The 15,204-nt window shown below is 42.0% G+C and overlaps 1 protein-coding gene across 1 annotated transcript in view; it reads left to right on the plus strand.

The window, feature by feature from the left end:
* Positions 1-2,716: 2,716 nt before the first annotated feature.
* The window catches only part of LOC124598276 (serine/threonine-protein phosphatase 6 regulatory ankyrin repeat subunit C-like), a 100,192-nt gene continuing 87,704 nt past the window's right edge, over positions 2,717-15,204 (plus strand). The window contains exons 1-2 of the mRNA XM_047135990.1: positions 2,717-2,806; positions 12,433-12,531. Coding sequence (XP_046991946.1) covers positions 2,717-2,806; positions 12,433-12,531 — 189 coding nt within the window. The remainder of the gene's footprint in view (positions 2,807-12,432; positions 12,532-15,204) is intronic.

Below are 15,204 nucleotides of genomic sequence, written 5' to 3' on the forward strand. Positions count from 1 at the left end.
AGGGCAGTTAATGTGCAAGTGATATTAGGGGCATTAAAGGGTTGGGTTGTTTGGGGGAGGAGACCAGACAGCGAGGTCACTGCTCTCATCGGATTGGGGAAGGATGGGGAAGGAAGTCGGCCATGCCCTTTCAAAGCAACCATCCTGGCATTTGCCTGGAGCGATTTAGGGAAATCACGGAAAACCTAAATCAGGATGGCCGGACGTGGGTTGAACCGTCGTCCTCCCGAATGCGAGTCCAGTGTCTAACCACTGCGCCACCTCGCTCGGTTGCAAGTGATATCATACAGTGGGAAGTCAAGGCGGGAATAACAACAATATTTTTCAACTACATTTTGACATACCCTGAAATGAGGAATGTCCAACCCACTACTCTCCCCGCCCCTCCTGCAGGGGTACTGCACCACCCACCAAACCTACGCAATATTCTTGTCCATCTCTACTCCAGTCCCACACCCAAACCCTTGCCTCACGGCTCATATTCTTGCAATAGACCTAAATGCAAGTCATATTCCATGCAAGCTCCAACCATCATTTACTCCAGTCCAGACACAGACATCTTGTATCCCATTAAAGGTGGCTACTGGTGAAAGCAGCAATGCCAGCTACAAACTAAGCTGCAACCACTGACTGCTTGCTATGTGGACATGACGACTAACAAGCTGTCTGTCCCCATGAATAGCCACTGGTAAACTTTGGCCAAGAGACAGCGGGACCACCCAGTTGCTGAATATGCTGCCCAACGCAGTGTGCTTCACTTCAATGGTTGCTTCACAGTTCTGCCATCAGGATCCTTTCTAACCACACCAGCTTTTCTGACTTGTACGCATGGAAACACCACCTATATCAAATCCTTGATTCTCATAACCCCCGTAGCTTCAACCACCATCAGTTCCTGTCCTCCACCCACTTCCATGTTCACACTCCAGTATGCCTTCTATTCCACCAGTGTACCTACTGGCCTTTTCCCCTTCTCTACATCTCTCCTCTTCCCCCTCCCCCAGCACATCCTCCAGACTCTGCACCTAGGAGCTCCATCCTATCCCCAATATGCCCTTGCTCACTCACACAAAAGCTCATAGTCTACTCCCACCCCTAATGTACTATCCCCTCCCTCTTTCCACCCATTTCTCCTCCTTACCTCCACCACCCATCACAGGTTGCTGCTTACATTAGATGCAGGTGCAGCCTGCAGTCAGGCCCAAGCTATCATAGAAAGTAGCCATGTGTGTTTGTGTGTGTTTTCCATTTCTGAAGAGGGACCTTTTTTGTCCAAAAGTTTAGCATCATTTTCATTGTGTCTGTCTGCAACTAACATCCTCTGTGTGGTTAGTAGCAGTCTATGCATTTCATATTGTTGATATTGTTACATTAACTTTAACTGCATGGGCATCAACATTTTCTCCATTTTCTTACAAAAATGTCTAGAAAAAGGCACAAACCATATTAAATAAGAAGAAATTATATTGTGTTGTAATATTACACTTAAATATACCTTGTCATTTTTCATACGGGATGCTGGTAATGGAGATGTGGGTGGAAGTTGGCTTGTGCTGACTTGTTTCTACTCAGTACCAAGTAACATTGTATGGTAGTATTTTTCAATCTGTAGCAACAATAGTTCAAGTTCAGCTATATTAAATCATTTAAGTAATAATAAATGAAAAGCACCAGCTTGCTTTTGTTCTACAATATTTAAGTAATAGTTACCTCCATCTGTTACCTCTGCTTTTGAAGAAACCTTACTTATTTTTGTGTTTTATTTACTGCCGAACATTGCATGAATAGTGTTTGCTGGAGGCAGACATTGCCCTCAGCACTCCTGTCACGAACTGTCGAGTAACACTGTGCATAATATGTTGACTGTACCCTCAGACAGTATCAAGCCAGAAGTACAGCCTGGGCACTTCCAACACTTGCTTATCTTTCAGGGATGGTTTATAGAAGTTAAATTCAAACTGTGGAAGAAATCTCTCTGAATTTCCAATAACATAGTCAACAGTGACAGAAGTACCAAACTCCACAGTTCACAGAATGATTTTAATTCAAATAATGAGGTACACAGTATAGTAAATCCGTAGCATGAAGCCCTCAACACTTCTCAGCTGTAAAGATAAGGAGAAACTCTTAGAACTATTACAGAAAAAAATAATACTCAGATTGATTCTTGCAAAAAAGGAAGCAGAAACCAGCCACTGTTGATAATGAGATTTATTTACTCAGTTTTTGCCATTACCAGTTTTGAAATGATAGGTTCATCTTCAGATGACTGTTCACATTTAGATACACATTTGTTGATGTTAACATTAATTTTTGGTTCTTTATTCACCACTGCAGCGAAAGTTCCTTTTTCTGTAAGCACAACCACCCCAAGGAACTGTCAGCACAAACTAATGAAAACATCAATAGACATGTTTCTAGATGCGAATAGTCGTATAAATTTAAACTTGTCAATTTGAAACTGGTAATGGTGCTGTTTGTGAAAATAAATAGTATGTATAATAGTGTCTGGTTGGTGTCTTCCTCTCTGCAATGGTCTCAAAATGTCAGCTACTGACAAAAATAGAAGAAAATAATACATTTTAATGTCCAGTAAATCTTAACAGGTTCCTTAATTTTTATTTTATTTTTGCCATTTCATCATATCAGCAACTTACACATGAGTGTTCTATTGTAGGGAATGCAAGGGATGAACGGAATTATGCAACTCACAAGAATGATGATAGAAGCTGGAGCTAGAGTGAATGTGGCTGATGATCATGGCAGAACACCACTGCACTATGCAGCACAGGCAGGAAATTATAAGGTATAAAATTATTGAATTCTGAAGTTTTTCTATATTGAACTAAGAGCTATACTTCAACGAGACAGAAGTGATTTCAGTTTCACCTGCATGTTAAATGAAGTTTTTTCTCCCCCCCACCCAAAATAATAATAATAATAATTACTATTATTGTTATTATTATTATTATTATTTTTTATTTTCAAGTGTTGTGATATCTTTGATAATGTCAGTTATATGTCAAGTGAACATTGCCTAAAACTGAAAGAACAACGAAGCAACAGTAGTGAGAGAGAGAGAGAGAGTAGCGAGGGGGAGAGAGGGAGAGGGTGGGAGACAGGCTGACTGACATAATCCTGCTGGGTATCAACAAAACAACCTTCAGCAATTTCCATGATTAATATTCCTCAAAGTGCAGAAATGTTTATGCAGCTATCATCGCATCTACAGCATTGCTTGCTTAAGAAACTTCTGGCCTAATCATGTTAATGACTTTATCTTCATACAATCTTGATGTATTCACATTGTGTTGTTATAATCACTGGTTTCTCAAGAAGCTCAATGCAATTAGCTCTGTTGCTGTGTATATTCCTTTTTCAACAACAATAATTCCAAGTTGGGATATCAATAATAACACTGCTGTGCACTCTCACTCTCTCCGCAGCTGTCTCTCTCTCTCTCTCTCTCTCTCTCTCTCTCTCTCTCTCTCTCGCTTCTATGCCGACACTAGCGACACACAGTCGCGTACGGGACGCTGAACTATACTGCTTTGCGCCCTCGGGGAGTGGCTGCGCCCGCCGGGCTCAATGCTTGGATGAGCCTGATACATAGTGACCGCTAAAGCCAGAATATTTCCCGTCGCATTCAGCAATGATGGATGAATGGTTTAGTGCAATAACAGACAAACATGTCACGAAATGTGTGAAAATTTCGTAAGGATAAAATTCTGTATCCCACAATCCAGCAGGGGGCAAGGGACCCCCTATTGGCTCCGCCTGCATCCACCCGATTATCCTGATTCGTGGCTTTCACAGGATGTCATCATAGAAACGCGTGAGTTAGGTTTCACACGACCGATATTTTACACTACTGGCAATTAAAACTGCTACACCAAGAAGAAATGGAGATGACAAATGGGTATTCATTGGACAAATATATTATACTAGAACTGACATGTGATTACATTTTCACGCAATTTGGGTACGTATATCCTGAGAAATCAGTACCCAGAACAACCACCTCTGGCCGTAATAACGGCCTTGATACGCCTGGGCATTGAATCAAACAGAGCTTGGATGGTGTGTACAGGTACAGCTGTCCATGCAGCTTCAACACGATACCACAGTTCATCAGGAGTAGTGACGGGCATATTGTGACGAGCCACTTGCTCGGCCACCATTGACCACACGTTTTCAATTGGTGAGAGATCTGCAGAATGTGCTGGCCAGGGCAGCAGTCGAATATTTTCTGTATCCAGAAAGGCCCGTACAGGACCTGCAACATGCGGTCGTGCATGATCCTGTTGAAATGTAGGGTTTTGCAGGGATCGAATGAAGGGCAGAACCACAGGTCGTAACACATCTGAAATGTAACGTCCACTGTTCAAAGTGTCGTCAATGCGAACAAGAGGTGACCGAGACGTGTAACCAATGGCAACCCGTACCATCATGTCAAGTGATACGCCAGTATGGCGATGAATACATGCTTCCAATGTGTGTTCACTGGGATGTCGCCAAACACAGATGTAACCATCATTATGCTGTAAACAGAACCTGGATTCATCCGAAAAAACGATATTTTGCCATTTGTGCACCCAGATTCGTCGTTGAGTACACCATCGCAGGCGCTCCTGTCTGTGATGCAGCGTCAAGGGTAATGGCAGCCATGGTCTCTGGACTGATAGTCCATGCTGCTGCAAATGTCATCGAACTGTTCGTGCAGATGGTTGTTGTCTTGCAAACGTCCCCATCTGTTGACTCAGGGATCAAGACGTGGCTGCACGATCCATTACAGCCATGCGGATAAGATGTCTGTCATCTCAACTGCTAGTGATACGAGATTGTTGGGATCCAGCACGGCGTTCTGTATTACCCTCCTGAACTCACTGATTCCATCATTGGATCTCGACCAACGCGAGCAGCAATGTCGCGATACGATAAACCACAATTGTGATAGGCTACAATCTGACCTTTATCAAGTAAGAAATGAAATCAGTTGTAAATGTTCCTCATGTCAGCATGTTGTAGGTGTCGCCGCTGGCGCCAACCTTGTGTGAATGCTCTGAAAAGCTGATCATTTGCATATCACACCATCTTCTTCCTGTCGGTTAAATTTCGCATCTGTAGCATGTCATCTTCATGGTGTAGCAGTTTTAATGGCCAGTAGTGTATGAAAAGGACAACTGCTGCTCACTGTAAAGATGACACATTGAGTTGCAGACAGGCACAATGAAAAGTCTGCTAGACATTAAGCTTTTCTCCAGCACTTTCATTAAAACAGAAAAATGCACACGTATTCACGCAAACAGGCATATTTCACACCTGCATAGTCATTATCTCTGACTGTTCAGGCCAGACTGAAACTGAAACCCATCAAATGGGAGCAAAAATTTGTAGTGGAGTGAAGAAGGGGGAGGAATAGCAGGTTACAGGTGGAGGAAGAGGAAACAGTACTGCGTGGTGGAACATGCAGGGACTAGAGCTGGCAGACAAGGCTGGGTGGCGCAGCAACGGGGGGCTGTAGGGGGTAGGGAGAGGGAGGGAGGGAGGGAAGAGAAAAAAGGGGAGCAGAAATGACAGGAGCAGAGAAAGGGAAAAGACTGGTGCATGCATTTTAACAGAGTAGTACACAATAAGCCACCGGCCTTGCCGCAGTGGTAACATCGGTTCCTGTCTGATCACCGAAGTTAAGACCTGATGGGTGACTATCCAGTGTGCAAGCAGAGCGCCTCAAACCTGAGGAGCTACTTGATTGAGAAGTAGCAGCTCCAGTCTCTTAAACTGACATACGTCCGAAAGAGTGGTATGCTGATCACATGCCCCTCCATATCCGCATCCAGTGACCCCTGTGGGCTGAGGGTGACACGGTGGCTGGTCACTACCATTTGGCCTTCCTGGCCTGTTCAGATGGAGTTCAGTTTAGTTTAGTTTAGTTTTAGTGCACAGTAAGGGTGAGGAGACATGAGATGGGAGGAAGCTATAAGACAAAGGGGCTAGAAAACTATTGGGTGGAGAATATGGGGACAGTAGATTACCATAGGTTGAGCCGGAATGATTTCGTCAACAGAGAATGTGTTGTAAGTGCAGTTCAGAAAAGCTGGTGATGAAGCAAAGGATCCATATGGCTTAGTTAGTGAAGCAGCCATTCTAATTAAGTATGTTATATTCACCAGCATGTTGTGCCACAGAGTGGTCTACTTTGCTGTTAGCCACAGTTTGGTGTTGGCCATTCATCTCGGTGGACAGCTGGTTGGTAGTCATACCAATATATAAAGCTGAAGACATGGCTGCTTTAATAGGTGGCCCAGCCCCTGGTGAGAAGAATAAACCTGTGATAGGTCTGGAATAGGAAGTGCTGAGTGGGTGGATTGGGCAGGTTTTGTACCTGGGTCTTCCACAGAGATATGATCCTTGTGGCAAGAGGTTGGGCTAGGGAGTGGCATAGGGATGGACCTGGATATTTTGGAGATTGGGTGGGTGACAGAACACCATTTTAGGAATGGTGGGAAGTATCTCATGTAGGATGTCCCTCATTTGAAGGAATGATGATAGTTACTTATAGCCCTCGCATGAAGCAAGTGGTTCAGTTGTTCCAGTGCAGTGTGGTACTGCGTGATGAAGGAACAGTCCTTTGTGGCTAGTTGTTGGGTGTGATGGGAGGATTGGGGGTGTGAGGGAAAATAGCATGGGAGATCTGTAAGTGGACTACTTTTTGGAATTAGTGCCTGTCTGTGAAGGCGTTGGTGAAACATTCAGAATACTGAGCAAGGGACCCATCCCTGGGTGGCCAGGCTGTATGGGAGGGATTTTTTGGGGTGAAAAGGATGATAATTGTTGAAATGCAGGTACTGTTGGTGGTTTAATGTGGACAGAGAGTGGATGGAGCCTTCAGAGAAGAGGAGGTTAATGTCCATGGAGGTAGCAGTTTGGGTTGAGAAGGACCAAGTGAAATGGATGGGAGAGAATGTGTTGAGGATGTGAAGCAAATGTTATAGGGTGTCCTGGCTCTGAGTCCAGATAACGAAGAGATCAGTAATGAACTTGAACCAGATATGTGGTTTGGACAGTCCCCATCATTTTACCTTCTGATCCCTATTCGTCTGTTGATACCACTTCCCTATACTACAACAACATTCCCCATGCCTATGGTCTTGCCACTATTGAACACTGCCTCTCCCTCTCCCAGTGTCCTTCAGACACCCAAATCCACTACCTCATTCATCATACACCTTAGTACCTATATCCAAGCACATGACTATTTCTCTTTTGAAGGGAAGATTTACAAGCAGATCTGCAGCCGTGGGCACCCACATGGCATCCACCTGCACCAACCTGTTTGTGGCACATATGGAGGAAACTTTTCTATCCTCCCAAAACCCCAAACCTTGGTCTGATTCAGGTTCATTGATGATACCTTCACAATCTGGACTCAGTGCCAGGACACCCTATCCTCATCCCTTCACAACCTCAATGCTCTCCTTTCCATCCATTTCAATTCATCCTCAACCCTGCATGCCACCTTCCTTGATGTTGATTCCTCTTCTCTGAGGGTTCTATACCTGCATTCTGATAGTTGCCATTCCTTCTACATCAAAAAAATCCCTTCCATGCAGCTCAGCCACCGAGAGGTGGCTTATCAGAGTGAAAGCAGCTCCCTTGCCCAGTATGCTGAAGGTTTCACAAAGGATTTCACAGACAGACACTGCCTCCCAGACCTAATTTTCTAACAGATTCTGCCACCATCCCCAAGAACCAGCTACAAAGGAGCATCCCCTTTGTCATCCAGTACCACCCCAGACTGCAACAGCTGCACCACATCCTTTGCCAGGGCTTTGATAACCTATCGTTATGGTCTGTTATGATGGACAACCTACCCAAGATCCTTCCCACACGTCATAAAATGGTGTTCTGTCATGTACCCAACCTCTACAACATCCTAGTTCATACCTATGTCACTCCCAATCCCAAACCCTTATGACAGAGATCATATCTCTATGGAAGACTCAGGTGCAAGACCTGCCCAGTCCACCACCCAGCACTTCCTGTTCTAGTACTGTCACTGGCATATGCTACCCCATTAGAAGCCAACCCATCTCTGCAATCAGCCATGCCTTGTACCAATTCTGCTGCACACATTGTCTAGCTTTTAATGTTGGTATGACTATCAACCAGTTATCTGACATGATGAATGGCAACTGCCAAACTGTGGTCAACAGCAAAGTGGGCCACCCTGTGGCAAAACATGCATCTGAACATAACATGCTTCATTTCAATGGCTGCTTGCTGACCTGGACCATCTGGATCCTCATGCATACCATCAGCTTTTCTGAAATGTACATATGTCAGTTATCTTTAAAACACATTATGTGGTCATGAAATCATCCCAGCTTCACCCTATGGTAGCCTACTGTCCCCACACCCTCCATTCAACAGTTTCTACTCCCTCTGTCCTATCACCTCCTCCCATCTCATGTCTCCTCACCCTTACTGTGCACTACTGCCTCCCCTTTTCTGATCTTCTTGTTTCTGTTCCCTCTTTCTCCCTTCCCTCGCTCCCCTCCCCTCCACCCCCACTGCCTCCTGACACTACATAAGGCAGCCTTGTCTGCCACCTCTAACTCTGCACACTCCGCCATTCAGCACTGCTTCCTCTTCTCCCACCTGTACCCTGCTACCCCTCCCCCTTCATCACCACTATGGATAGTTGGTTCTGTTCATCATGTTTCAGCTTCAGTCTGGGCTGAGCACCAGGGATAGTGGTCATGAGTGTGCGAGGTGTGACTGTATGTACATTTTTGTTCTCTGACAAAGGCTTTGGCCAGAAGCTTAACATGTAACAGTCGTTTTGTTTTGTCTGTCTGCAACTGTCATCTTTACGGTGAGTACCAATCTATCCTTTCCATAACTGTTTCTATTCCTTTTCTGTGTGTTGAAATTTTAATCATGAAATGGGCAAAGAATTAATATGAGATACACTGTTCGATATCTGCTTACACCAGCAGTTATTTACTCTTAGCTACTTTAAGGACATTTATTTATTTATTTATTTACACGTCAAGTTCCATAGGATCAAACTGAGGAGCAAATCTCCAAGGTCATGGAAAGTGTCAGTAGATGAAATTACAACATAAAATTAATAACAGATAAAAATAAACGTTCATGAACCTGAAAAAAGTCAATGCATAAGTTTAAGTAAACGCTATCAGCAATACAATAAGAATCAGCCTAATTTTTCATGGAACTCCTCGACAGAATAGAAGGAGTGACCCATGAGGAAACTCTTCAGTTTCGATTTGAAAGCATGTGGATTACTGCTAAGATTTTTGAATTCAAGTGGAAGCTTATTGAAAATGGATGCAGCAGTATACTGCACACCTTTTTGCACAAGAGTTAAGGAAGTTCGATCCACATGCAGGTTTGATTTCTGCCAAGTATTAACTGAGTGAAAGCTGCTTATTCTTGGGAATAAACTAATATTGGTAACACGAAATGACAATAAGGAATATACATATTGAGAGGCCATTGTCAAAATACCCAGACTTGTGAACAGAGGTCGACAAGAGGTTCGTGAACTCACACCACTTATTGCCCGAACCGCCCGTTTCTGAGCCAAAAATATCCTTGCAGAATGGGAAGAGTTACCCCAAAATATAATACCATATGACATAAGCGAATGAAAATAAGCAAAGTAGACTAATTTTCGTGTTGAAGTATCAATCAATTTTGATACCATTCGAAAAGTAAAAATGGCAGCATTAAGTCTTTGAATAAGATCCTGAATGGGGGCTTTCCACAATAGGTTACTATCTATCTGAAAAACCTAGAAATTTGAACTGTTCAGTTTCACTAATCATATGCCCGTTCTGTGAAATTAAAACATCAAGTTTTGTTGAATTGTGTGTTAGAGACTGTAAAAACTGAGTCTTACTGTGATTTAATTTTAGTTTATTTTCTACAAGCCATGAACTGAGGTCATGTACTGCACTAGCTAGTGTCATCAGCAAACAGAAATATTTTAGAGTTACCCAGAATACTAGAGGGCACATCATTTATATAAATAAGGAACAGGAACGGCCCCAACACTGATCCCTGGGGCACCCCGCACTTGACAGTACCCCACTCAGATCCCACATCACAGCCGTTATCAAAATTGTGAATAATGACCTCTTGCTGCCTGTTGCTAAAGTAACAGGTGAACCAATTGTGAGCTACTCCCCGTATTCCGTAATGGTCCAACTTCTGGAGCAATATTTTATGATCGACAAAATCAAAAGCCTTAGTTAAATCAAAAAATACACCAAGCGTTCTAAACTTTTTGTTTAGTCCATCCGGTACTGCACAGAGAAAAGAGAATATAGCATTTTCAGTTGTTAAACGACTTCTAAAGCTGAACTGAACATTTGATAGCAAATCGTATGATATAAAATGATCAATTATCCTTACATATACAGCCTTTTCAATAACTTTTACAAACACTGATGGAATAGAAATAGATCTAAAATTATCTACATTATCCTTTTCTCCCTTTTTATAAAGCAGATTTACTACTGAGTACTTTAATCGATCAGGAAACTGACCATTCCTAAATGAAAAATTACAAATTTGGCTAAATACAGGGCTAACATGTGCAGCACAGCACTTTAATATTCTGCTAGACACTCTATCCTAACCATGAGAGTCCTTAGTCTTCAGTGATTTAATTATTGACTCAATGTCCCTCTTGTCTGTATCACAGAGGAGTATTTCAGACATCAATCTCGGGAAGGTATTTGCCAAGAAAGTTATATGATTTCCTGTAGAAACTAAATTTTTATTTAATTCATGAGCAATGTTCAGAAAATGATTGTTAAATACTGTACACATATCTGATTTATCAGTAACAGAAATATTTTTACTGTGAACTGACTTTATACCATCGACCTTGTGCTGCTGACTAGACAGTTCCTTCACAACTGACCATATGGTTTTAATTTTATCCTGTGAATTAGCTATTCTATTTGCATACCACATACTCTTTGCCTTCATAATAACATTTTTAAGCACCTTACAATACTGTTTGTAATGGGCTACTGCAGCTTGATAGTTATTACTTCTAACATTTTTATATAATTTCCGCTTTGAATCTGAATCTCAATACATGATATCCTTATCCCACTAGTCAGTCACCCGGGCTGCCCATTACTGCTAGTACCCCGTTTAGAATGTTCTAATGGAAAGCAACTCTCAAAGAGCATGAGAAATGTGTTATTGAAAGTATTGTATTTACCATCTATGTTATTGGCACTATAGACATCCTGCCACTCTTGTTCCTTGAAAAGTTTTAGAAAACTCTCTGTTGCTGTTGGATTAACTTTCCTGCATAGTTTGTAATTAAATATGACATTGGTTTGAGTACAAAAGCCTTTTAGTGTTAAAATTTGTGCATCATGTTCTGAAAGGCCATTCATGCTTTTACTAACAGAATGCCCATCTAGTAATGAAGAATGAATAAAAATATTGTCTATGACTGTGCTACTGTTCCCCTGCACCCTAGTTGGACAAAACACAGTTTGCATCAGATCATATGAGTTTAGGAGATCTACCAACATCCTTTTTCTTGCACAATCATACACAAAATTAATATTGAAGTCACCAGATATAACTACTTTCTGGTACTTCCTACAAAGTGAATCAAGAACCCTCTCTAGCTTTAGCAGAAATGCTCTGAAGTCAGAGTTAGGGGACCTATAAACAACAACAATTAGAAGTTTAGTTTCACTAAATTCAACTAACACTGCACAACTTTCAAATATATTTTCAGTGCAGTGTCGTGATACATCAACGGACTCAAATGGAATACTGTTTTTTATGTACAGAGCCACTCCCCCACCCCGCAAGGAACTCCTTGAGAAACAGCCAGCAAATCTGCTGTAGCATGGCGAAGGAACCCTCTGAATTATCAAATTATTTAAGTGGTGCTCTGATATATCAATAATTTCAGAGTCAACATCTATTAGCAGTTCACTAACTTTATCTCTAATACCCCTTATGTTTTGATGAAATATGCTAATTCCTTCTCTACTTGGAAACATTACATCCTCTGAAGGTGGGCCCTTAGTTAGAGGGACTTCCTTTAAGCAGGTATACCTATCAGCTGACTTCAATCTAAAAAAGGTGCAGCTTTAACACCAACTACTACAGGAATTTTTCCATGAGTGACACCACACAGTGACTATATTTAGAATCTGAGAGAACTAAAATATTAAATAAATGTGCACTTTCAATTAGTTATTCAGATGACCATTGTGTGTGTGTGTGTGTGTGTGTGCGCGCGTGCGTGTGTGTGTGTGTGTGTGTGTGTTTTCTGATGCATTTGTTAATGTGTGCAGCAAGAACTGTACTTTATTACTATTTTCACTTGAGTATTTCTGAAACCTGCTTCTCTCATTTCAGTATGTGAAAGAACTCCTCAAAGCTGGAGCTGATGTTAAAGCAATGGATATGGATGGTGCAACACCACTTCTTATGCAAAGCAGTTGTAACTGTCATGAGGTACTGTCTTGCTGAATAGCAAGTTCTATTGAAAAATGTACATTAAAACCATTCTTGGTACAAGAAGCTGTGAATCAGTGTCATTACTAACAGGAAAAAAAGCTTACAAACAGAAAAATGGAAAACAACTCAACATAGACGTACAGTGTTGCTGGTGACATCAAGGTCTGCATCTGGCCATCTTGTAGTGTGATGCAGAGAATATGTCCCCCCCTCCCCCCTCCTCACACATACACACACACACACACACACACACACACACACACACACACACACACACACACACTCCACACAAATACAGTGGCTTTTCAGTGTTCCCTGTATTTGTTGTTCCCACAGGGAAAATCTTCCATGGTCCCAACTGACAGCAGTTTCCAAATTGTTTTTCACTTAATTTGCTATAACTTTTGTTGTGCAGGCATCTCATTTATTTCTTGATCGCTAGGTGATCACTCCTCAATAATGCCCATTCCCTTAAATGTTTAAACTCCCACAAGAGACACCAGAAAAGATGGATGCATTTTACTGTGTTGGAAACAGAACAGATAGAAGATGTGTGAAACAAGTAGTATCGAGGACTGCAGAAGACAAAAGAGAACTCTATAAAAGTAAACAGCTGCTATCATCGAAACATACAAATCCTGATACAAGAAAAAGAATCATCAAAGCTATATTGAGAATAAAGCTCTCTATGGATGTGGGACTTGGATATTGAGCCAGATAAAAATCAAATTCTTAGAAGAATTTAAAATGTTGTATTACAAGAGACTATTGAATATCAACTGAATTGATAAAGTAACGAATGAAGACATCTTGGAATGAGTTATCAAGAAGAATGTTTACTAAAGAACATAATGAACTGAGGAGAGAGAATAGGTGGACACATACTATGACAAAGTTGTTACTAAAAAGTGTAGCTGAAGGAATGGTGAAAGGCCTAAAGACACTCATGTACCGAAAAAAAAAGCCTTGAATGACTAGAGATAGAATGTTCAGATTCATTGGACATGTACATTAGTACGTCCTGCAGAAATGGTTAGCATTTGAACCACATTGGCCATTGGCGCAAGGTCAACATCAATATCATGGCACAATGCCACCTACCAGTAAAATGTGGCTGCAGCTCTTGCTGCTGTAAACTCAAGGTAATGGATCAGCGTGATTTGAGTAGTTGTGCAGGACGCCTCACAGATGTCAGTCATGTGCGTGAACCATGCTGTCAGATCAGTGGGTTTGAAAGAGGGCACCTTACTGCCATGAAAGAATTTGGTGCATCCATCTGGGAAATTGCTGCTTATGTGGGATGAAGTGTTTCGGCTGTGCAACAAGTGTGTGCTGAATAGTTCACGGAAGGCCGTAGAACATGGCGAGATGCATCAGGTCACTCTACCCAGACCACTCCCCTAGAAGATCGACACCTCATCTGAATTGCATTGCAGGACAGATCTGCATCCCCCTCTGCTCTGACACAACACTGGAACAGTGTAACATGTTGTACACTACCAGGAGTGACAGACTGTTGCTGTTTTATTAAAGCATGGGTTTCACACATGTCATCCACTTCTCCGCCTACTTTTGACAAATGTTCAGAAACATGCTAGATGCCAATGGCGTGTGAAAGGATATCACTGGGGATAGGAATGGCATCAGATAGTGCAGATAGTGTGTTTGGATGAATCCAGACTCTGTTTGTTATAAAATGATGGCCATGTTGTGGTTTGGTACAGACGGGGAGCAGCATAGCAGTGACTGCATTTGCACGAGACATAAAGTGCCAACTCAAGGCCTTATAGTGTGGTATACTGTTGGGTACAACCACAAATCACAGTTGGTGCTTGTGTGACCTATGTGAATGACATCCTGCAGCCTATAGCCATACCCTATCTATACAACAACCCAGATAACTTTTTCAGCAAGACAATGCATGACCCTACGTTGCTGCACAAGTATGTACCTTCTTGGTGTCACAGGATGTCAGCCTTTCGCCCTGGCCTGCAAGATCAGCCTTGTCGCCAATTGAAAATGTGTGGTATATGGTGAAATGACAGGTGCAGTGCTGTAACCCAATGGCAACCACCATAGATGAATGTCAGTGAATGCAGCATGGATGGCTATACCACAGGATGCCATTTGCTCCCTATGTGTGTCAATGCCATCATGCATGGAACAAGTTATCAGGCCCCATGGTGTAGCCTGTGTCTACTATGCAACAGGACACAGGCTGAACTGGGATACCTGAAATACTAATCATTTCTGCAGAAGATACTATTGTACATGTCCTGTGAATATGAATGTCCTGTCTCTAATTGTTCAGAGTGTTCTGCGTTTTTTGAACATGAGTGCATGAGTATCTAAGGCATGTTACTGATAATGTAGGATGAAGAATCTAGGGTGGTAACAGACCAAATAGAGAATTGCACAAAACCAATTTTCAGGTTGATAATCAAAAAAACAACAATATTGACAGGTGCAAGGTGAATATGTTCACCATTGATCCTTGTATATATGACCACCCTTAAAAATTCTAGAATTGTTTTTTCAATATCATAACCACAGAATCTACCTTGCTTTTCTGGTATTACCAGCATTTAACATCCTCATTTTTAGGATGACACTTGTGACAGTAATGGCTCTTTGTAGTCTTGTCTTTGTCTAATCATTGTATGCTTTTTA

The sequence above is a fragment of the Schistocerca americana genome, chromosome 1 (assembly GCF_021461395.2).
Source record: "Schistocerca americana isolate TAMUIC-IGC-003095 chromosome 1, iqSchAmer2.1, whole genome shotgun sequence".
Classification (NCBI taxonomy): Eukaryota; Metazoa; Arthropoda; class Insecta; order Orthoptera; family Acrididae; genus Schistocerca; species Schistocerca americana.